The sequence below is a fragment of the Marmota flaviventris genome, chromosome 5 (assembly GCF_047511675.1).
Source record: "Marmota flaviventris isolate mMarFla1 chromosome 5, mMarFla1.hap1, whole genome shotgun sequence".
Classification (NCBI taxonomy): Eukaryota; Metazoa; Chordata; class Mammalia; order Rodentia; family Sciuridae; genus Marmota; species Marmota flaviventris.
In genome coordinates, this window is record NC_092502.1 from 104,759,035 (window position 1) to 104,783,307 (window position 24,273).

General features: G+C 41.0%; 1 protein-coding gene across 9 annotated transcripts in view; it reads right to left on the reverse strand.

The window, feature by feature from the left end:
- Positions 1-14,394, reverse strand: part of Pde8b (phosphodiesterase 8B) — a 232,668-nt gene extending 218,274 nt beyond the window's left edge. For 3 of the 9 annotated variants that reach the window (XM_071612481.1, XM_071612480.1, XM_071612479.1), the window contains exon 1: positions 14,201-14,388. In XM_071612481.1, the coding sequence (XP_071468582.1) occupies positions 14,201-14,236 (36 nt within the window). In that variant the 5' untranslated portion in view covers positions 14,237-14,388. Of the gene's footprint in view, positions 1-8,550; positions 8,659-14,128 lie in introns of all 9 variants that reach the window. The other 6 variants (XM_071612473.1, XM_071612472.1, XM_071612478.1 and 3 more) reach the window with 4 other exon arrangements.
- Positions 14,395-24,273: the final 9,879 nt, after the last annotated feature.

Below are 24,273 nucleotides of genomic sequence, written 5' to 3' on the forward strand. Positions count from 1 at the left end.
AAAAGCAGATTAGACACTGTAGAAGAAAATATCAGTGAACTAGAAGACACACTAATTAAAACCACTCAAATAGAATCACAGAGAAAAGAAGAAAAAAGTTAACAACAAAAAGACAAATATTTAAGAAAAAGGGAATATTAACTACTGCAATTTGATCATGACACATTATATAAATATATTGAATTATTACAATGTATTCTATAAATATGTACAATTATTACATGTCAAATAAACAAAGTGGATATTAATAAATAGAAGACAGGGCTGGGGATATAGCTCAGATGGTAGAGTGCTTGCCTTGCATGCACAAGGCCCTGGGTTCAATTGGGTTCAATCCCCAGCACCAAAAATAATAAATAAATAAATAAAAAGTAAAAACAGGTAAACAATAGACAAACTCAATGAATACAAAAGCTGGCAGATGACCCAATTAAAGACTGAACAAAATATTTGAAACGAATATTTCACAATATATAAAATTAAAAATGGCCAGTAAACACAAGAAAAAATGTTTAGTATCAATTAGCCATCAGTGAAATGTAAATAAAACTGCAATGAACTATCACTATGTAGCCATTAATGGGGCTAAAAAGCAAAAGATTGATAATAACATCCTTAGTAAGGATGTAGAACATCTGGAATTCTCATATGTTGCCATGTAAATGGGTACAACCACTTCTGGAACACAGTCTTAAAACAGTTCCTTATCAAACATACAGTACACTTACATCGAACCATAAAATTTTACCTCCAGTCTTTTACCCAAGAACAATGAAAACATATGTCAAAAGGCTTCTCTATTGGTGTCCATAGCAGCTTTTTAATAGTAGCCCTAAACTGGAAACAAATGTTCATTGGCAGATGAATAAATAAATATATTGTGGTTATACTCATAAAATGAAACACTAAAAGAGTGACAAACTGCTGATCAACACAACAACAAACAAGAATCTCAACTCCTTCATACTACGTGAAAGAAGACGCAAAAAGCTATATGTATGATTTCATTGGCATTAAACTATAACAACTCTACAGGAATAGAAGAAAGGTCTGTGGCTACTAGTGGGGTCTGGTGGGGGTGTTGGAAATGGACTAGAAGAAACATGAGGGACTAGAGGAAACAGGTGGAAGGAGCTGGCCTCATCCAGCTTGAGGTGGTTGCATGGGCACATCACAGGATGATGGTTTTGTCAAAACTCATCAAGCTGCACATTTAAAAGATATATATTTTATTTTACAAATATTAGACCCCAGTAACATCTTTTTAAACTTACAGCATTTACTTCATGTTAGGGACTAAAGCATGTTTCACAAAATTCCTAGGTTGGAGCCATAACCTATACTTGGAAACAGGGCCTTCAATGAGGTAATTAGGTTAAATGAAGATAAAGATGGGTCAAATTGAATATAATCAGTGTCCTCATACAAAGAGGCACAAGAGAGCTCCCTCATGCACCAGGGAAGAGCCATGTGAAGATACAACAAGAAGGCAGCTATGTCCAAGTCAGGCAGATAGGACTCACCAGAAACTAACCCTGACAGCCTCTTGGTCTTCTAGACCATTTATTTAATGAAGAGGAAAGAATTTTCTGTTGTTTAGGCTACCCAGCATGTGGCATTCTGTTACGGCAATCTGAAAAAGCTAATACATCTAAGCTCCAAGAATAAGAAAATAATAGACTTACCATTCCTTGCTGATCATAGCCTTTCTGTGACTATTTGATCTTCAGTCAATTGACATTTTCCAAAGTATGTATTTAGAGCACAGAAATTATTTTAATTCTACAGGAGGCCTTGGCCAACAGATACCTGTGTTACAACCAAAGTGGTGCTGGGAGTACAACTTTTAGGCTTCTAGAAGCAATCACTAAATTCCAGATAGACCCATGGCAGCCAAGTCAAAAGGAGATCACAGGAGCACCTCTGTCATAACCCAACTGTGTGTCAGATCAGATCTTAGTAAAACAATTGCTTTCTCTTGCCTTCTGATTGAACCTCACTTGGCACTGTCCCATAAACTAGAGATGTGAGTTCCCCTTTTCCTCCCTCCCTCCCTCCCTCCCACTCTCTCTCTCTCCTCTTTCTGTCATCTCATTTATGAAAAAAAAGTCTATAATCGATGATTTCATTGATTCTCATCTTTCCACTGGCTATGATTAATTTACTAAGAATAATGTTTTTCAGCCAAAAAACTTTGACACTTAGGGGCACTCAAAGTTTGGTTATAAGGGAAGGCTTCCAGGGGGAGGGGATCCTTGATTTTATTTATTTATTTATTTATTTATGACAGCAGAATGCATTATAATTCTTATTACACATATAGAGCACAATTTTTCATATCTCTGATTGTATACAGAGTATATTCACACCAATTCATGTCTTCATTCATGTACTTTGGATACTAATGTCCATCACATTCCACCACCATTAATTATCCCATGCCCCCTCCCTTCCCCTCCCACCCCTCTGCCCTATCTAGAGTTTGTCTATTCCTCCCATGCTTCCTCTCCCTATCCCACTATGAATCGGCCTCCTTATATCAAAGAAAACATTTGGCATTTGGTTTTGGGGGATTGGCTAACTTCACTTAGCATTATCTTCTCTAACTCCATCCATTTACCTGCAAATGCCATGATTTTATTATTTTTTATTGATTTTATTATTTTTTAAATACACAATAACAGTGGAATGCATTACAATCCTTATTTCACATATAGAGCACAATTTTTTCATACCTCTGTATATAAAGTATGTTCACATCAATTTATGCCATTATACATGTACTTATTTTTTTGCATTACAATTCTTAATACACATATATACAGTTTTTCATATCTCTGTTGTATATAAGGTATGTTAACACCCAATTCAAGTCTTCATACATGTACTTTGTATAATGATGACCATCACATTCCACCATCCTTGCTAATCCCCTTCCCCCTCCCTTTCCCTCCCACCCCTCTTCCCTATCTAGAATTAATCTAATCCTCCCATGCTCTCCCTCCCTGAAAGAATAGGGAGGAAGATTTTATTCTCTTTTATTGCTGAGCAATATTCCACTGTGTATATATGCACATTTTTTAATCTATTCATCTATTGAAGGGCATCTAGGTTGGTTCCACAATTTAGCTATTGTGAATTGTGTTGCTATAAACAATGATGTGGCTGTGTCCCTGTAGTATGCTGTTTTTAAGTCCTTTGGGTATAGACCGAGGAGAGGGATAGCTGGGTCACATGGTGGTTCCATTCCCAGTTTTCCAAGAAATATCCATACTGCTTTCCATGTTGGCTGCACCAATTTATAGTCCCACCAGCAGTGTATGAGTGTACCTTTCCCCCCACATCCTCGCCAACACTTATTGTTGTTTGTATGCATAATAGCTGCCATTCTGACTGGAGTGAGATGAAATCTTAGAGTGATTTTGATTTGCATTTCTCTAATTGCTAGTGATAATGAACATTTTTTCATATGTTTGTTGATTGATTGTACATCATCTTCTGAGAAGTGTCTCTTCGGGTCCTTGCCAATTTATTGATTGGGTTATTTGTTTTTTTGGTGTCTAGCTTTTTGAGTTCTTTATATACCCTTGATTTTGACCAAGGCATGTTGAGTTGTTGCAAAGCCTGGCCTTAGATCTCCCTAGAAGAGAACAGCAGACTGGTTCTTGTCAGCAAATAAGAACCAAGCCACACCATGGTCACTTTTCATATCAATCCACATCATTTGAGATACCTCATGAAAACAACTCACGAGGATATGGGCAAAGGACAGTATATAGGTAGCAAGCCTCCCCAACCCAGCTTAGGACCAATCTTATTCCATGCTAGTGCTAGAAGGGGACTTTCCATCCTAGATATATACAAGGGATCTGCCATCCTAGATCTTTCTCTTACCCCACATTTCATCTGCCAGCAAATCTTGTTAGTTCTACTTAGAAAATCAATTTAGAGGGGCTGGGGTTGTGCCCCAGTGGTAGAGTGCTGGCTTGCCTAGCATGTGTAGGGACGGGGTTCGATTCTTAGCACCACATATAAACAAATTAGATAAAGGTCCATTGACAACCAAAAAAATATTTTAAAAAAAGAAAATCAATTTAGAATCTTACTGTTTCCTACCATGTCCACTGCTTCCATCCCCGTCTAAACCATCAATCATCTAAGTTATGATGATGGCCTCCAAGCATAGCTCCCAGCCTCACCTTGCCCTCCTGTGGCTACTTTTCATAACTAACCTGAGTGAATCTCCTACAACTTTAGCCAGATCCCATGCCTTCTCGTCTGGCCCAGTCTTTACAGCAGGCCACAAGGCCCCAATAGTCTGGCTCCCTGTGACCTCTCCACTCTCCATTTCTACTACTTTTCCTCACTCCTGCTACCCTGGCCTCCTTTCTGTGCCTCAAACACAAGGATGGGCTCCATTCTGGCCTTTGCACCTGCTTCCTCCTACTTGGAATGCTTTTCCCCAAATATCCACACGGCTCACTCCCCCATTCCTTCAGGCCTCAGCTCAAATATTACCTTACCAAGGGAGGTCTTCTCTGACCACCCACAGAGTAGAGCCAACATTCCCCACCCCATCCTGGGCAGTTCTTATCAATCTTTCTCAGGTCATCTTTCTCCCTGTTACTTACTATAATTTTTTTCTCCCTCTTCCCCTCCTTTCCTTCTCAACTTTCTCTCCACACTAAAAGAGAAACCCAAAAGGGGAGGAATGTTGGTCCAAAATTGTTTCATTAGGAGTAGAAACAATTCGTCTTTTACCAGTGAGAAGTCAGGGTGAGGAATCAATGTCCCACACTGCCACTGTCCTCCCCTGGGCTCATAGCTACCATCACCCTCATTGACAGTGGTGGTGGCAGTTAAGATTCCAGAAGTCTGAGCGAGTACCTCTAAAGGCAGAGAAAAGGGTTTAGGGGAGATCCAGGAGGGCCACCTACATGTGGGCCTATACAAGAGGCCATCTGTGTGAGGAAGGCAGAAACAGATGAGGCCTTCCGCCCCCTTTCTGGCTTTACCCTAGAGCTTCCTCACCAATATACTAACTGAACTGGTACAGAAGTGACAAGGTATTGATTCTCCAGTCCTCTGATCACTTATGCAGGATCTGGAGCAGAAACACCTTGTCCATGGACTTCCAATGTCCCAAACAACATCACCATGGTTCCCTGTGTGCTTTGACGTAAAAGGTAGAACCCACTTCTTCCCGACTCTTCCTCCAGAAAGCCTTCCTTTCTATTCCTTCCACTCTCTTCTCCAACTTCCACCTTCCTGTTGATTTTCCTTTTGTACAATCCTGGCAGCCATGGGGTCTTTTCTGCTGCTGTAGCGATCAGTGGGTAAGCGCTGGTCTTCCTGAGGAAATTATTCCTACAGCACGAGTAACAGCACACGGAGAACTCTGAGGGCATGCCATGTTACAAGACCCCAAATGCCCTTCCTTAAATGGAAAATCCTATTCAATAAAAGACAGATGGCAGAAATACTTCAGTGGCCACTGTCCCTCTCAAAGTGCTATTCTGGAGTAAAACTGAGTTTTTCCTCTTTAAGACATGAAAATGAATGCCACAAAATGGTCCTCTCTGAGCAGGAACAGTGGTCAATGGACTATATGACAAAGAGGCTCATGGTAAACCCGATATCCATATTATTTATCTCGGTCTTCTTAATGTCATTTCATCATCAGCCAAGAAAGGACCTAGAACTCCTCCTCAACTTTATAAAGCACTTTTAGGTTGCTAAGAGCTCTCTTGTATAGTTTTAGTGCAGCTCCCTGAACAAGTTAATTTTCCTCTTTTTATTCCATTATTGATACAACAAAGATGATCTTGAATTTTCTTTTATAAAATTCTAAATGGAAGTTCAAAACAGATGCTAAAAACTTAGAGAAATCATTTGTTTTCCTATTGTGTAATCAGTCATGACCTTCTAGCATGTGTTCGTGGTAAAGAACACATAGACTATAATACTTAATAAACTTACTACATTTATTAAGTCACTTAACTTCTCATTATATCCCAACCTGAGTAATGCTTTCCACTGATCTCCCTCAGAGGAAGTGATATTTACAATGGAAGATGTTTGCAGGCTATGTGAGTTAGACAGTTGCTTTGCATCCCTTTATACTTCTGTGTACCTGCAGAGTTAGCACCATGTGGACACTGCCAAGTTTTAGTTTTTGTGGTTCTTGGTTCTGGAGGCTCTGAAATCCAAGAGTATGGTGCAGGCACCTTCTCAGCTTCTGGTGAGGGAGTTCTTGCTGCATCATAACATAGCAGAGAGCATCACATGATGAGCCAGAGCAAGCATGCCCACTCAGATCTCTCTTCCTCTCTTTATAAAGGCATTAGCACATCACAGAAGACCAAAGGACAGAATAATTTCAGGGGAAAGGCCATTGCCCAGGGACCACTGTCTCTACTCCGCGCATTCAGCACAATGCTCTTTGGCTGCTCCAACCCTAACTCAAGCCCAGGTGTAGCTAGGGTCACTGCACAAGCAATAAAGCTTGATGGTGTCCTTGTGGTGCTGGTTTTGCAGTCATGCAAAATGTAAGAGCTATGGAATCATGGCTTCCTCCACCTAGATTTCAGAGATACATTAAATAGCCATGGTGCCCCAGTAAAGACTTGCTTCATGGATAGAGCCACCAGAGAGTCCCTACCAGGGCAATGCTGAGTAGAACTGTGGGATCAGAGCAGCTGCCGAGAGTCCCCACCAGGGAAATACTTAATGAAGAGTCAGGGGTGGAACTGCCACCAAGACTCTGGAACTGTAAGAAATAAATCTCTTTATAATGACCCAGTTTGTGTTATTCAGTTATAACAACAGAAAACAGATGAAGACATAATGGAAATGTCCATCCTATAACTTGTTTGATTTCACAGGCTCATGTCTAGAGAATAATTTGCCTTAGGATTAATTGTGCTTTGAGTCTCACCCATTTCTGATTTAGATAAGACTCCGGACTTTAGACTTTTGAGTTGGTGTTGAAATTAGTTAAGACTCTGAGAGCTATTAGGATGGAATGAATGTTTTGTACATGTGAAAAGGACGTGGAATTTGGGGAGCTAAAGGCAAAATGTTATGGTCTAAATGTCATGGTCCCCCAAAACACATGTGTTTAAAACTTAATCCCTGATGCAAAACACGTGTGTTAAAAATTTAATTCCCTAATTCCTAGCACCTTTGGGGAGGCTCCACCCTAATGATTGGATTAAATGTGTTGTTAAAGGGCTTTATGTAGGGAGTTTTTCTCCTTCATTCTACCCTTCGGTCCCTTCCACCGTGTGAGGACACAGTGTTCCTTCCCTTTGGAGTTTGCAGCAATAAGGCTCCAACTTGGGAACAAAGAGCAGCCTTCACTGGAAAACCAAACCTGCCGGGAGCCTTGATCTTGAACTTTCCAACCTACAGAACTGAGAGAAAATACATTTCTATTGTTTATAAATTACTCAGTCTTGGCTATTTTGTGAAAGCAACACAAATACACTAAAACAAGAGGTGCTTCACTCCTAAGGAGGCACTCTGGGGTCATGCAAGTGACTATGCCACCAACGTAGAAGCTGGGGTCAGAGGACACCTGGTCAGGGAATGTATACACTGGTGTAGGGAGGAAAAAATAGACTGCTTAAGAGATAGGAGCTCTAGGTTCCAGACTTTGCCATCTCTGTGGGATTTCATTTCATCTAAGATAACACTGATGATATAAAACACCATCACTTTTTGTATTTCTATGAAAAAATGCTGCTCATTAATCAATGACATAATGGCCTGATGGTATTCCAACAGGATATAAAAATTGGTCCCACTAGTCTCACTGCTTTGAATTTTTTTCCCTCTATACCAAGGGATTAGGCAATTTCTTCTGCCGTCAGCTTAGTTACTTAACAAGTAATTGATAATCCTTTGCACACATCTCAGTAACAAAACATAAATCTAGCCTCACATACTTGGGGGGTACCTTTTCTTTCTTAAAAGCATCTGGCTTTTATTTTGCAAAACAGACAAAGCAAAATTGAAACTGCATCATTTCTCCAATGACAAATATTTGCTTCATCAATATCAAATTTATACCTTATACTCTATTTCTTTGGCTCCTGTGTAAACAATAACTTTGTTTCAGTGCTAAATCGTAGTGTGGCCTTTCGAAATCATCTTAATCAGCAATGAAACTCAACTCATGTATTACCAACAAGGCACCCACCTCTATTGAAAATTTGAAAACATAAAAAGCTAAAACTGTGTACATATATTCACAGAAAATGACAAATCCATTGCAACACTGCTTGACTAATAGCAATTTATAAGATGCTGCTTGGCCAGCAGCAGTAGCCATAGATTCAGACTGGTAATCAATTCACCAGGCACAGTGGGCTTTATTCTATCATTGCCTTAACTTAGTTCTACAGCAGGAACCAGGTCAGAAAATATAGAATGCATGGTCTTCAGTCTCAGAGGAAGGCCCAGAAACCACCTACAGTGCAGAGTCTTGGCCCCCCTCCACCCACAGCGGGATGCACACAGTTGCCAGGGATGAAGGGTGCAGTTCACCTGGACCAGAAGTCACTGTTCTGGTTTCCGACTGGACTGTACATTGCTCCAAACATGCAGGTACAAGGTCACATGACAATTCATGGCTTTCCCAGTCCCAGGTCAGCCCTAGGAATCAACAGTTACACAATAATCAAGACAAATAATCCACCACAGGTACAGAGCAATCCAACAACTTATGTTTGAACAAGGATAAGATGGTGTGAGAAGGTAAGTCTGAAGTTGTCTTCCTAAGCAGGCCAATGGGAGAAGGTTCTATGCCTAACTCTCCAATATTTTGGGGTATAAAACACATCCTGATCCCAGTTTCATTAAAATAAGAGAGGTAAAAGACACGTCTCAGAAAAACTACAATTTTGCTGTTACAAATCACTGTAACTGCTAATCCTAGTTGCCTCAGAGTAGGATAACAGTCATAAAGAGATATTTAAAGGGACAGTCTCTTTCTTGTGTTCCTTTGTGGGTCTAAATTCTAACCTATAACTTTAATGTGTATAAGCTGTGTATTGAAATGATAATGCGGGGCTGGGGATATAGCTCAGCTGGTAGAGTGCTTGCCTAGCATGCACAAGGCCCTAGGTTCAATCCCCAGTACCACCAAAAAAAAAAAAAAGATAATGCAATTACTTTCATTCTAAGAAATATAGGCTTTTGGGGGAGTGCCATGGAAACACTGAGGAGCTCATGTAGCAGGCCCTCTGGGCTCTCTGTGGTCCAGAGGCATGATCTGGGATACAGCACACTGGACTTAAAGGGTTCCACAAGCTTCCAAACTTGCAAATGATGGAAATCAACAATTTTTTTGATCCCCTACTATATGCTAACCCCTTTGTATGTATTATCTCATTTAATTAGCACAACAACAAGAAAGTATGAGTCCCCCCATTTTACAGATGAGAAAACATTTCTGATAAGTGCTGGAGCTGGGATTAATGCACAGGCAGTCTGCTTTGAGATTCATGCTATTTACCATGATGTTGGCTCTCTCTCATTTACAGTCTCCCTCCTCACAGTAGAGTCAGTGCCATCAATAAAAGGTTACTTGAGGCAAGTCATAGTAATGTTGGACTCAGTTATTAATACAAAGGGAATTTTGAAAACAACACTTTTTGTTAGGAAATGTGGGGCCAGGGTCTGTGGGAGACGGATGTGATGTAAAGAGGAAGATGATTCTATAGTGTGACTTCATGAGCTTAAGTAGCCTCCTCAAATAAAAACCGTGTGCGCATACCTTAGTATGTACTGGCTTACAGTGACAATGCCCTATAAGTTGAATTCTATCCTCCAGTACCTCATTATGTGATTATATTTGGAGATAAGAGTTCATAAAGAGGGATTCATATTAAATGATATCATTAGTGTAGGCCTAAACCAATATGGCAAGTATCTTTATAAGCAAAGCGTAGGACAGACCACAGAGGGAAGACCATGTAGAGAGATAGGAAGATGACTATCTATGAGCCAAGAAGAGAATTCCTCAGAAGAAACCAATCCTGCTGATAACCTTGATATTGGGCTTCCAGCCTCCAGAACTATGAGGGAGTAAATTTGTATTATGTAAACCACCAGCCATTGATGCTTTGTGATGGCAGCTCTGACACTAATCCAGAGTACTACTGTATTTACCATTTCCTCTTCCTGGTCACACAGGAAAACAACATTTCCCTATCTTGTGTATCACAATGAGTTCTGACCAAAAGACTGTAAATAAAAGAAACATGCTTTATTCCTGTGAAAAGGCATTTAAGAGCAGGTACTAATTCTCCACTCTGTCTCTCCCCTGCCAGGACACCACCAAGACTACAAGTTCTAAAGAGTGTAATTACAAGACAGACGAATTTGTATCAGCCTGGCTTCCTGAGTGACTGTGTGGAGCAGACACTCTGCTCTGGATAGAAAATGTAAGTGAGAAATAAGCCTTTTTATTTGAGCTATTAAAGTTTCAGTTTGACTCATAACTATGGTACAGTCACTTCTCTCACACAAAATCTACCTCATAAAAGCTAGGGCACCAGAAACAACCCTGAAGTTCCTATGATATTAGGTTGTTTGGGGAGGTAAAGAAAAAAAAATTCATCTGTTCAGCCTCTAATTGAAAATATTTGAGGAGACTTTGGCCATCAACAAGTCATCTCTAGTTTACAGATAATATACCTAAGACCACTTCAGATTAAAGGATTTACCAAAGTCCAAAAAAAAAAAAAAAACAAACAGGTCAGTGGATGAACTAGACTAAAAATTAGAAAAAAAAATATTTTCTTTGGAAAAACAAGTTGGAAGTATGTAGTAAAAACTATGTATGTAATAGTAACTCTGCTTTTTCACATAGCAATGCCATCCCTAGAAATTGACCTACCAGATATATCTGAACAGGTGTACAGAAATATACAAATTTGTAGAAGTATCCATATATAAATATATAAAGATTGACTATGCTAGTAAAATACATGATTGTGAACATTTAGAAATAATCCAAATGCCCATTCACAGGGAATTGCTTAAGTAAATCATGGTTTATCCCTCTGCACTGAAGTCGATATAGTTAAAAAAAAGGAAGAGGTCAGTCTCTTTGTTGACCAGAAAACACCTAAATCATATTGATAAAAACAAGGAAATATAAGTTGAAAAAGAAAAGGAAATTACCTCTCACAAAATAGTTTTCATTTAAATGCACTTAGGTGAATAAGGTATCTGACACCCAGTAGGCAATTTTTGTCCCCCTTATTCCCTCTTTCATACTGCTTAGATCTTTGAAAATAAACCCAGCTAGCTGGCCGAGCTCTGCCATCTACTAGTTATATGATCTCAATCAAGAAGCTTCAGTTCCCTCATCTGTAAAATTGAAAGAAACAGTCACAGCACTTCCTTCAGAAGGTGCTGATAGGATTACAAGAGACTGTGTACATAAAGTGCTTAGTACAATCCCTAGCACACAGCAAGTGCTTAACATTCAGCATGATATTGAGATTCATCTCTGAAAACTTGAAGAAATAAGATTGCTTGTGGCTTGTGTTGTATTTACTTGTGTTCTTTTATTTTTAAAGAATTTTACCTAGTTTACAGAAAGCATCCTGCTTATTTTCTCTTCTAAAATTAAAAGTTGCATTTTTTTTCTTAAGCAGTGCTTACCCCAAAATGTTCTGGCAATATAGGACATTCCAATATATAATGTAGCTTCTAAAGACAATTTCATGATTTCATTACCAAACTGATAAAATACTTTTCTGATAGTTAAAATTAACTGAGTCATTCCACAGTAAATAAATTTTTGTCAGATATAAATGAAGGGGCTTCCATAAGATATGCAACACACTGGGCCCTCTTCTAGTAAGTGGTCAATTGGGGGCTTCTCTACTCATGCCTTTAGGAGGGTGATTAGGGCTAGGGTCTTACAAATACATGGAACAGATCTCATTCTTCCAGGGTTATGCAACCAAACTCTAGCTCAACCAGGACTTTCTAAGTAGGCCCTTTCCAATGCATTCTAAGTATTAACTAAACAAGTCAGGCTTATTTTCACAAACTATAAGCCTGAAAAAAATAGGTATCTCTATAAACAGATTAGAATTAAAATTCAGATTGGAATTAAAATTCAGTTCATCCACAGTACTAATCCAGTTCTCTTTAGAACTCAGTACAATCTATGGCAAGATCCAAAGAACTAGTGGATATAGTAAGCTAGCTATCTAAAGTTGGCAGATTCTTATCAGGTCCACTGGACCACAGAACTGAAGGCTCCCTTTCAGTCCTTTTGACAGCTGTGATCAAAAAACAGGGTGTGTATGAAATATTACTCAGCATTAAAAGAGAATAAAAATTATGGCATTTGCAGGTAAATGGGTGGAGTTGGAGAATATCATGCTAAGTGAAGTAAGCCAATCCCAAAAACCAAGGCCAAAGGATCTCTCTGATAAGTTGATGCTGATCCATAATGGGGAGGGGGGGTGGGGAAAATAGAGGACCTGTGACTGGGCAAAGGGGAGGGAGTAGAGGGAGCAGAGGAAAGGGGACATGGGGGCAGGAAAGATGGTGAAATGAGATGGACATCATTACCCTAGATACATGTATGACTGCACACATGGTGCAATGCTACTTCCTGTACAATCAGAGAAATGAAAAGTTGCACTGCAATTGTGTACAATGAATCAAAATGCACTCTGCTGTCATATATACCTAATTCGAATAAATAAATTTTAAAAAAAACAGGGTGTGTGGCTTGCTGGTTTCACGTACAGCAAAGGCTAGAACCCAGCTCCTGCTTCCCATTCCCAGCAATTCCCACTCCTGGTGCATTATCATTCTTCCTTTTCTGCTTCTTGGAAAACCAAGCCTCTGCAAAGTTAAAATAGCTCATTCAAGGTCAGAAGGGCAGTCAGGCAAGAACTGGCAATGTGAAACCAGCGATTATAAATCCTAGAGGGCGGGTTTTTCTGGCCCTCACCTACCCCAGAAGCCTTGTGCAAATGTTTTTGTTGATTGTCTCCCAACACACAGTTCAAAGGCAGACTCTCTTCTAAGTTAGCACTGCACGTTTAAACTTCAGGTTCAAAAGTCCTTAACCATCAACAAGCACGTCCCCCAGTCTCCTGACCTCGTGGCTGGGCGAAGATTGCTGGGACAGATATCCAACCCTCAACTACAGTGGTCTTAGGATGCTATCAAATCGCAGTTCACCCATCAGTGGTGTTTTCCTGAGGCTAGCAACCTGGAGAAGGTAAACTAGTGTCAAGATTATGCCAGAAGCAGAATCTTGAGGGTACGGGGACTTTGGAAAGACTGATGCAAGCCTCACCTCCCATAACACCAGAGTGACCGAAGTTACAAGATTCTGGTAACTAAATGCACTTCAGGTGACTCCCCTAGTAGAATGCCCTCAAGTTCACAGGCCAGAGCAGACGTTGGTCACAGACACTTTCCCGAGATCCCACACGAAAGAACTTTCTTTACATGCATGTTCCTTCTCTCCCAAGCCCCCTGCTTGCTTCCCCCTCCACACATCCCTTTCCACTGGCGTTGGGGCAGGAGGTGGCGCTTGGTCTATCCGCCCAGCAAACGCCTTCTGGGGAACTGAGTGTGAAGGCGGGAGTGGGTCCTCGGATCGTGGTGTTGGAAGCACCGCTCGGCGCCGGAGTAAGGGCACACTCCAGCATCCACATCCACACTCAGGCTAGGGCTACAGTGCTTCGCTCCCCGGAAAGGGAGGCAGCTATGCAGCCATTGGAAACACTTGGGCATAGCAGGGGCCGGGGCACCGGGACCGCGCAATGAGAGCTTGGGAAACGCGGGACGCAACAGGAGGCAGTGGAGCGGAGCCAATGCAGACGCAGCCGAGACAGCGAAGCTCGGGGATCACTGCAAGGCGCTGGGTAGATACGAACAGCAGCTGTTTGTGGGAGATTATTATTACTGGGAATTATAAATCAGATGGGTACACCAGAGCCTCCAAGTGCTTCCCGCCTGGGAAGGAAAAAGAGCCGGGCACCAGAATAAGCAGAAACTAGGGGCGCGGGGTGGAGCGCGCGGCAGCGAGGTGCTTGAAGGCAGGCTGGGGCTCCGCTCCGGGTTTGTGCATGCTCACCCTGAGCCTCTTAGCCGGGCTCCTCCTGGTCCCCAGGTACCCAGGTGTCAGGACCCCATGCTGGGGGCTCACCTGGCGTGTGCTTGGCTGGTAGCGCTGCGGGTCCATGCCGGTGGCTAGCAGCTGCTGGAGTACGGCAGGTGCAGATCCCTGTGCAGCAGCCCTGCACTGAGGCGCACCCCGCACCCTGCACCCTGGGGCCTCAGTGCCCACGTGAAGGGTTTGGTCCTTGGTCCTCCGGAGGGACTCTGGCTGCGAGCCTGAGCCTCTACACGCCTTCACTCCCCAGAACCTCCCGAGGCCAGCGGGTGCCTGGGTCCTAGCGCCCCTCCCAGGATGTGGAGCCCCGACTTTGAGTCCACCAAGCGTCCGCCTAGTTGCTCTTCTCTGGGAACGCCTCCCTGTCCCCTCGAGGGAAGTCAGTCTCAGTGGCACTGCTGAACCTGGCATCTTTCTTGTAACTTGGGATTGGGGTACCATGTATCCCCTTAACTATGCCCAGGGTTCCTCACTCTCCTCTCATTTGGGCCTCTACACCGAAGAAAACGTTGAAACAGGTTTACCTGCATCTCTTAGTTCAAATTCGTGTGCATTACTTCAAGGAGGTGAGCAATATTGGAGAGATATATAGATATAGATATATAGATATATACACATACATATGTATCTTATATATACATATATCATATATATACACATAAAATAGCAAATAAAGATCATTCTTCTTCAAAGTGAAACACCTGTATTGAAATAAATATGTAAAGAACGTACTATGGTATGTGTTAGGAAATGGCAATTATCCCTCAGACAATTTGCAAACATGAGTCACACATGATCAAGCCAAAGGTGCAGCTCTCCCCCCACCCCTGAGCTTTCCCCTCACCCCCCACCAATCTGTTTAGGGAGCTGGAGTCATTAGAGGTCTAAACAGAACTATGAATCTTTCCCATACTTTCAAAAAGTAACAAATTATCCTTAATTAAATGCCTCACTTATAAATAGACCTGGCATCTTGCTTCCAGTTTATCCCATGAGTGCCCATACCTGGCTCCTCTAGGGTGGAGGGATTTCTAACAAAGACCTAGAGAGAATTGACAAGGGCTTTTCCTTTCTCAGCTACCCACAGAGCTGAGTCAGTCCAGCCAAAACCAAGACAAACAATCTGTTCCCGCTGACTTTCTCATCCAGAGAAGCTGAAGAGATTTCTAATGGCAGAAAACAAGTCATTTTTAGAAATAAAACCTAGTTCATAAGGACATAGAGACAAAGAGGAAAAATTATTTTGGTGTCAGCCATTAATCTATAAAGTCCTACCATAACACGTGACAGCAGTATTAATATAGACTTTAAGGTCTTTTTCTAGAAACGCAAAGGTATTTTTCCACAAAATCATTCCTTCTTGTGTGAACAGATTCTAGGATGGCCCCCAACTGTCCTCACCCCCTGTGTTCATGCCCTGGGTCATCCCCTTGGGTGTGGGGCGAACCTGTGACTTGCTGCCCACCAAAGGAATAAGTCAATGGAATATAGGTAACCATGATGTCACCACATGGATTAGGTTCTATAATCTTGCTAGGATTTGACTCTTTCTCTTGCACACTTTGATGAAGCAGGCAGTCATGGTAGGGAGTCCCATATGGCAAGGAAATGGCCAAGAGTCTGTAAGAAAGTTGAGCCCTCAGATCAACCAATTGAATGGAGCTGATCCTGCTAACAAGCAAGAGTGCCTGAAAGCGAGTCATTCCCCAGCCCCAGCCTTGAGATGAGGTTGCAGTCCCAGCTGACCCATTGAGTGCAGCTTTCAAAAGAGGTCCTAAAACAGAATGCAAAAAGCCATGCCTAGACTTCTGACCCAATGAAATTGGTAAGAGATGTGCTGTTTTAAATCACTAAATGTGTGTGTGTGTATTGCGTGTGTGTGTGTGTGTGTGTGTGTGTGTGTTATCAACTAGCAATAGAAAACTAATACACTTCTACTTTCCAGAGATGGAAAAGTGTAGCAGTAGGGGGCTAGGTGGAAGGACCAAGGTCATTTAAATTAGCAGCATGTCAATCATTATTTCATACTCATAGCCTTAGGCCTGTACAGACAGGGAAAAGCAGGATGGCAAAGACACTGGAAGCCTAAATGATCAAGTTCAGGTTGAGATTTGGCGGGACATAAAGTGAAAGAAAAACTTCTAATGTGAGACAAAAATAACCCAGTAGGTGAATGAACAGTTTGAAAAACTCAGGGTAAATTGACCAAAGCAAAAAATAAAAATTCTGAAAGAAGAATAAATAAATTAAAAGGAGAACAGGATAAAGGAAAACAACAATGAAGACATGATGGGAAGGGATAAAGTATCAATTCCTTGGAATCCTCTTCTATTTATTTTATTTTTTTAATGTGGTGCTGAGGATCAAACCCAGTGCCTCATAGGTGGTAGGCGAGCATTCTACCACTTGAGCCACGACCCCTAACCCCTCTTCTAATGTTCTATAAAAGAAAAACAAAAGCCATATTATTCACTCCTCTGAGTGTGGGGATTTTCCAAAAGAGCCCTCAAGAGCTAGGAGGATGTCTGTGCACAGTAGGTACCTGTGGCAATCAGCAAATGGTCTATTGTTTCAGACATATTGCATAAAAAAATGTGTCTCAACACACATAGCCCCAATTCTGAAGGTTTGCATGAATTGTTAGGTTTTAAGTTACCTAACATTTAAAAGTTTTGTATTCCATCCCTGCTATAATGCAACAAAATAGAGACCAACACTTAACCCACTGGGTATTTATTATCTACTATGCACCTTAAAGGGGACTGTGGAGTGGTGTGTGATTTTAAAAGAAGAGAAGAAGGAAGAGATAAAAAAAGAAAGAAAAGGAAACAGAAGGTAAGGGAAGGGACAGAAGGAAGAAAGAGAAGGAAAAGGATTTGAAGCAAAGGGAAGAAAGAAGGAAAATAAAAAAAGAAACCAAAACACAGAGTTCTGGCTAGCTGAGATAGGACAGGGGAATCTAAAATTGCATAATGAAGCTCTTCTAGCACACTTCCCATTAGACATGGATGTATCTAAGTGTGAGTCCCGCCAATAGCTCATCGCCCAAGCTTCCTATCTGATTCCAAATACTAACCACTCCAAAGTCAAACCACAGCTGTCTGCTCTTCCTCCTTCTCTCTTGCTCTCTGTACCAACCAGTCAGCACTTCCATGATAGTATCACTGGTCTATTGCCATTCCTTTGCACCCCTAACACCAGGAATGAAACAACGCCTCAACCCCTGTCATCTCTCTCTAAACCAAGCTAAGTATGTAGGCAATGGCTAACATAGCATGATTCAACACAGATGCAGCAGACAATCCACCTCTCCTCTACTCAAACCCAGAAATATCTTCCCCTCTCAGATTTGATAGGGCTTGAAATTTCCTTTATGTGTTTTCTTTTTTCTTTGCTTTACCTAAATATTGTAAATATTTTTATTTATGGTAACTTTGTGTGCCTTTAAAGTCTCCATGAGACCATTTATCAGATACTCCCTGCTTCCCCCATGCTGCTTACTTAAGGAAAGTAGGCATTTATGGGGAAGCTTTGCTGATGGCTCTCTGTGTATCTACTGCTTGGAATATGCATAGGAATAAGGTGACTTCTGTTTCGCTGTTGGCTTGTTGGCTTTCTGGTGATTCGAGATGTACAGTCTCATCTACTGTTTCAGGTCTACATCTACTCAAAATGCAGAGATTGGGAAGGGGAAAAAAGTGATTTCTTCCCCAGGAAGAAAATAGAAACCCAATCACTCAACTGTACAAGTTAAACATTATCTATTGATAACACAATTCTTGTTCCATTAAGAAGGTTAAAACAAATGGGATGTACCATTTAGGTTCCTTTGAACATGTCATTGGGCATTCTTCCCCAGAGATTGAAGATGTTGATGGTGTTAATAAGTTGATGTTTACCACAGTGTGAAAGATCAGTGCTGTTGAGTGCTAATGTTATTTGACAGTTTCTGGAAAAACTAAGTCCATGGTTTACCTTCCATGATTATCAATGTAACTGGTAACACATAGATTAAACTCCCCCCTTGTAATTCATTCATCCAGTTGGCAGAGTATCACCCCATCATCAACATACCTACCCCCAAGCCAAAGAACTACACAAATGGTAACAGGAATAGACTACAAAAAGCCACCTGGTATCACCTGTGGTCTCCCTCACTCTAAATCTGTGAATAAATTTGGGATCCTAGCCCCAAATAATAATACTCATATCTTAGAAACAACCAAAGATACTCTGAGGAAACTAAAAATGACTTCCATAGAACTCTGGACCAGACATTTTCCAACTGGATCCTTGCCCTCAGGATGACTCAAGTCAAAAAGAGAAAAACTGAAAGTTCATAGTATACCTGCAGCTGTCACAGACATGAGCATTGGCTCTGTGGCTTAGAGTTACAAATTTGCAAAGGTTATGTATACTGGTTAGTTCAACATTATCACTAAAATATCTCTCATTCATTATCAGCAGGAGCACTAAGGGTGACAGTCTTGCACTTGTATCTGAGGAGAAGCCACAGTGTCAAGTAGCTGCCATTTCAGTCCCTCTCATTCTTCATTGATACTTATACTATTACTTTAATTTGGATGTGGAACATCCCCACAAAGGTCCACGTTTTAAAGGCTTGATCCCCAGTGTAGCACTACTAAGAAGCAGTGGAACCTTTAGGATATGGGGCCGAGGTCTTTAGGTTATTGGGGGCATACTCTGGAAAGGGATAGAAGTACCATGATCCCCTCCTCTTTTTCTCCTTTGCTTCCTGGCCATCAAGATGAGCAGATGTCCTCTGCCATATGCTCTTGCCATAACGTGCTGCCTTGCCACAGGCCCAACATGAAATACCAATTGAACCAATAGAACCTCCAAAACTGTGAGCCAAAATAAACCTTTACTCTTTAGAAGTTAATCAACTACAGTATTTTTTCATGGTGATGAAAAGCATACAAAAGTCTCTCCCTACCTACCCCCCACGTGTGTATATACATATATATGTACATTATATATATACAGTATATATTTGTTATAAAGGTATTTCCCAGAATTCATTATGAATTCATAATTGTTCAATTATGAATTCATTCATTTGCTCAGCAAATTTTCTTCTTTTGCGATGCTGGGGGATTGATCCCAGGCCTTGAACGTGCTAGGCAAAACTCTACCACTGAACTACATCCCCCGCCTTCAACAAATAGTTTTGAGCAACTACTATGTGCCAGAAATCATTTTAGGTGCTGAGGACAGATGGTAAACAAAATAAATCTATACTTGCGGATACAGTGATACTTACATTCTACAAAGGGAACAAAGACAATTTACAGAACAAGAAGAAAGAAAAAGATAATTGTGACCTGATCTGAAGATAATAAAATAAATTACTATAATAGAAAGAAACTAAGAGGGAGGCCTCTGTAGTTTGGGAGGTCAAAGAAGGCTTCTCTCTGTAGGGATCTTTGAATTGGCAAATGCATTATCCAAAGTGGCTGGGAATGCAAAGATCTTGGGGAAGAGGATCCCAGAGGAGGAAAGAGCAAATACAAGATCCTTAAGGTAGGAGGAAACTGCTCTCCGAGTTCCAGGAAGTGACAGGACGCCAGTGTGGCTGCAGTGCAACAGGTGGCCTTGGGAGGGTTGTAAGCAGAAAAGAAACATGATATCATTTGCTTTTTGAAAAGATCACTCTGGCCACTGGATAGAGAATCAATTGTAGGGGATCACAGCTAGAGACTGGTAGAGTACTAGGAGGCTGTTGCTATAATCCAAATGAGAGATGGTGGTGACTAGGGAGAAAGCAACAGAGACTGACAGAAACAGGCAGGTTTGGGATGCATGCATTTTTAAAAATATATTTTTTTATTAGTTGTTGATAATCCTTTGTTTTATTTATGAATTTACATGTTGTGCTGAGAATTGAACCCATGGCCTCACACACGCTAGGCAAGCGCTCTACCACCGAGCCACAACCCCAGCCCCGGGATGCATTTTGAGTGCAGTAATTTGACAGGATTTGTGATGAATTGGATATGGGGAGTAGATGGAGAGGTAAGAAAGAAAATAACCTGTAGGCTTTTGGCCTGAGCAGTTGGGTGTTTACATTCCAGTGAAGGGCATGTGCCTAGCAAGGGCAAGGCCCTGGGATCAATTCCCAGCATCGCAAAAGAGGAAAATTTGCTGAGCAAATGAATGAATTCATAATTGAACAAATTTGCCTCTGTGGGAAATACCTTTCTAACAAATATTTACCATATATACAAAATACATATATAGGTATACACACACAAGGGGGTAGAAAGGGAGAATTTCATTCACTGAGGTGGAGAAGGGCCAAAGAGGAGCAGGAAAGACTGCACAGTAAACCAAGAAGTCTATTTTGGCCTTTTCAGTGTGACCCCTATTAGACACACCAGGGAAGGTATTAAGGAGGCAGTTGGATCTATGTGCCGGGAGCTCAGTAGAAAGGTCTGCGCTGAAGCCATGAATTTGGGGGTCATCCATGTATGGGAGCTGTGGGAGGTGGGACTTGGGAGGTGACCTACAGGGGTCATGTCACCATAAAGTAGAAGAGTGTGGAAATCCACACTCTGAGCTACCAACACTTTAAGGGTGATCAGAGGAGGAGATGTCAGCAGACACTAAGAAGCTAGGACTGTGAGATGAGGCCAACCTGAACAGAGAGAGTAGGACTGTTTAAATGATTTTTCTACCAACTGAAAGAGCTAGAAAATGGGGAGCTGCTGAAAGACTTTATATGAGAAAGGTATGGGGATGTGTGCCTTATAACTATAAAACCACACCCATAAACCTGGTGCATGAGAGAAGCAAGGAGTAGCATTGGTCTCAATGGGGACACAGAGATCATTAATGATAATCCAGAAAGAGCTGGTGAGAGCAGTGGCTTTAGGAATGGACAAGAAAGGAAGGAAAAAAATATATAGGAAAGAAATCCAGGGGTAGAATAGGACTTGGGAACCTGTGAATTATGTGTAGGTGACTCTGTGATGCTGGTACCTCCCACAGGATCAGGTTGAGCAAAACCAAACCCTGATGCAGAAAAGTTTTGAGCATGTTGGATTTGAGATACCCAGTTTCACCCAGGAAAGATGTCTCATAGATAAGAAGAAACAGGCCTGCAGGTGAAGGGAAATGTTGAGTTAGCCAAAAAGGCCAGCAATGTCAATATATAGGTCAGAGTGGAAGCTCTGAGCAGGAGACCTAGGGGTCCAGCCTCAAAAATGACTACCAACTTTCCAGGATGAACAGAATAAAAGGATGGGACAAGTCAGATTTGAGCAGATGGCAGGAAGGTACAAGAATCAGCTCATAGGCCAGTGGTTGGTCCCAACATAACTTCTTCCAAGCCAAGGACTAAGTATGCTAATAGTAAAAAAAAAAAAAAAAAAAAAAAAAAAAAGTCACCAAAATGCTAAATTCCCTTAAGATTATAAATGTAAAGAGTTCAATCCTATCCAAAATAATGTTCTTACAGAAAATGAAACACATACACACACACCCAACACACATATACATACACTTAAGCAACACTTTCTAGATCTAGAAGGGGATTTTTTTCACTCTGTTAAAAATTGAGATGTAGTGGGTGCAGGGGAGCAGATTTTAAAATACCTACATTTTCCAAACTTATCTAAGAATTAAAATGCATTTTCACCAAATTCTCACAACTACCAATAGGCTTTTCAGAGAGGGTAATAAAGGGAAATTTCTGGTCCTTGGATTTTGACCTGCACTATATATATATATTTTTTTCCTGCTCTGCTTTTCGTCCCCAAATTGTTTTTTTTTCCTGCCATTACTATTCATTATCCACAAATACACAAATATCTCATTTAACAAAACCACCTGAGAAAGAAACAATTTATAACAAAATTGCCCGTGTTTTAAAACTAGCCAACCACCCTTATAAATCAGATGAACCAGTGCTGATATGGACTGTGCAGGCCTGTACCAACAGTTCTGAGACTTTATATCCTAACTTCAGTTGCTAGAAGTTAAAAATTAAACCAACAAATAAACACAAACAACCCTCTTCACATACTTTCTATTTGTTTGCAAAGAACTGGAAGTAAATATTACTGATTCTCCAAATCAAAATCTGTAGTTCATGAGGTTTGTCTACAGGGTTCTCAGCCTCCCTTCCTGTATCTGTATTTTTTGCTCTTTCTAATCCAGATATCCGCTTTGTACCCTCCTGACCTCTTGTACCCTTCTCTACCAAGAACTGATGTTATGGTTTAGATATCCCACTGGGTCCCCAATGTGGTGATGTAAGAGGTGCTAGGACTCAAAGAGGTAGGGCTTAGAGGGTGTTTGGTTAGGTCATTAAGGGCATTGACCTCAAAGGAACTAATATAGTTCTCGTGGGACCCTGATTAGTTCTTAAGAGAGGGTTATAATAAAACAAGCTTGGCCATTCTCCAGCCTCCTTGGCTTCCCTTCTCACCACGTGATTTTTCCCAGGCATGCATGCTCCCACCATGATGCCATCTGCCATGGGGCCTTCACCAGACCTAGGACCATGCTGCATGGACTTTCAGCCTCCAAAACAGTGAGGTAAATAAACCTATTTTATTTATAAGTTCTCAGTTTTAGGTATTTCGTTATAGTAACAGAAAACAGGCTAATAAAACTAGGGAGGAAGGACTGTATTCTCTTCGTATGTTTTCAGAGTAGCTGATTAAATGGAATCTACCTATATTCATTGGTTGGTTTAGGCACTTTGGTGTAAGTGCATCTACATTAAAAGTGCTACTTCAGTAAGGAATTTGCATCACAAGCCATTTACTTAGTGAAGTATTTTGTGGGTAGAAGTGGTAGAGAGATGGGTAGGTTGTGGCGATGAAGAGGTAAAATGGATGACAGAGATAAGTAAACAGGAAACGTGAATGGATAAGGAAATGGGAAAGTCCTTCAGTATTCAACGTACCTGCTCTGACACCACACCTCTATGTCTGCCCCACAGCCTACATTTCCCCTAGCCAGCACTAATATTGCAATTTCCTAATGTCCCATCTCTTCCTACTACTTGACTAAGCACCTTGAGGGCCGAAGCTATACCTGTCTTAATTTTGGATTCCTAGACACAAAATAAGTTCATGTTCTCTCTCTCTCTCTCTCTCTCTCTCTCTCTCTCTCTCTCTCTCTATATATATATATATATATATATATATATATATATATATATAGCACTTTGGTGTAAGTGCATCTACATTAAAGTGCTACTTCTTTTTTTTTTTTAAAAGAGAGTGAGAGACAGACAGAGACAGAGAGAGAGAGAATTTTTTTTAGTATTTATTTTTTAGTTTTCGGCAGACACAACATCTTTGTTTGTATGTGGTGCTGAGGATCGAACCCGGGCCACACGCATGCCAGGCGAGCGCGCTACCACTTGAGCCACATCCCCAGCCCATAAAGTGCTACTTCTATATGCTATATAGATATATCTATAGATATAGATACACACACACACACACACACACACACACACTTTTTTTTGGTACCAAGGATTGAATCTAGGGGTGCTTAACCACCTAGTCACATCCCTAGCCCTTTTTTAATATTTTATTTAGAGACAGGTTCTGAGTTGCTAAGTACTAATCTACTGAGACTGGCTTTGAACTCAAGATCATCCTGCCTCAGCCTCCCGAGTTGCTGGGATTACAGGCGTGTGCCACCACGCCTGGCTCAATACATTTTTACTAAATGAATAAATGAATAAACTATTGAGGTTAAGATGCAGAGATTATAATGTTGCTCTTTTAAATGACTAAAAAAGATTGAGAAAAGGACAATTTTTTATCTTTCCACCATCATTAAATGGTCTAGAATTTACTAGAGGCCAAATTTTATTATTATATTACATGCTTGTATACAAATATGTAACAACAAATCCCATCATATGTACAACTATAATGCACCAATAAAAAATGTGGAAAAAATAAAAGTTACTAGAAGCAGAAAAGCAAACACTGTCACCATCTGCTTCTCCTAGGCCCAAGAATGTTAGCCCCTGACCCTAATTTTGTTAAATGCACATTTGTGTTGCTGGGTACTCTTGGTGTTTCATTAATGGAGTGTTCAGAACAATGTTTATTAAA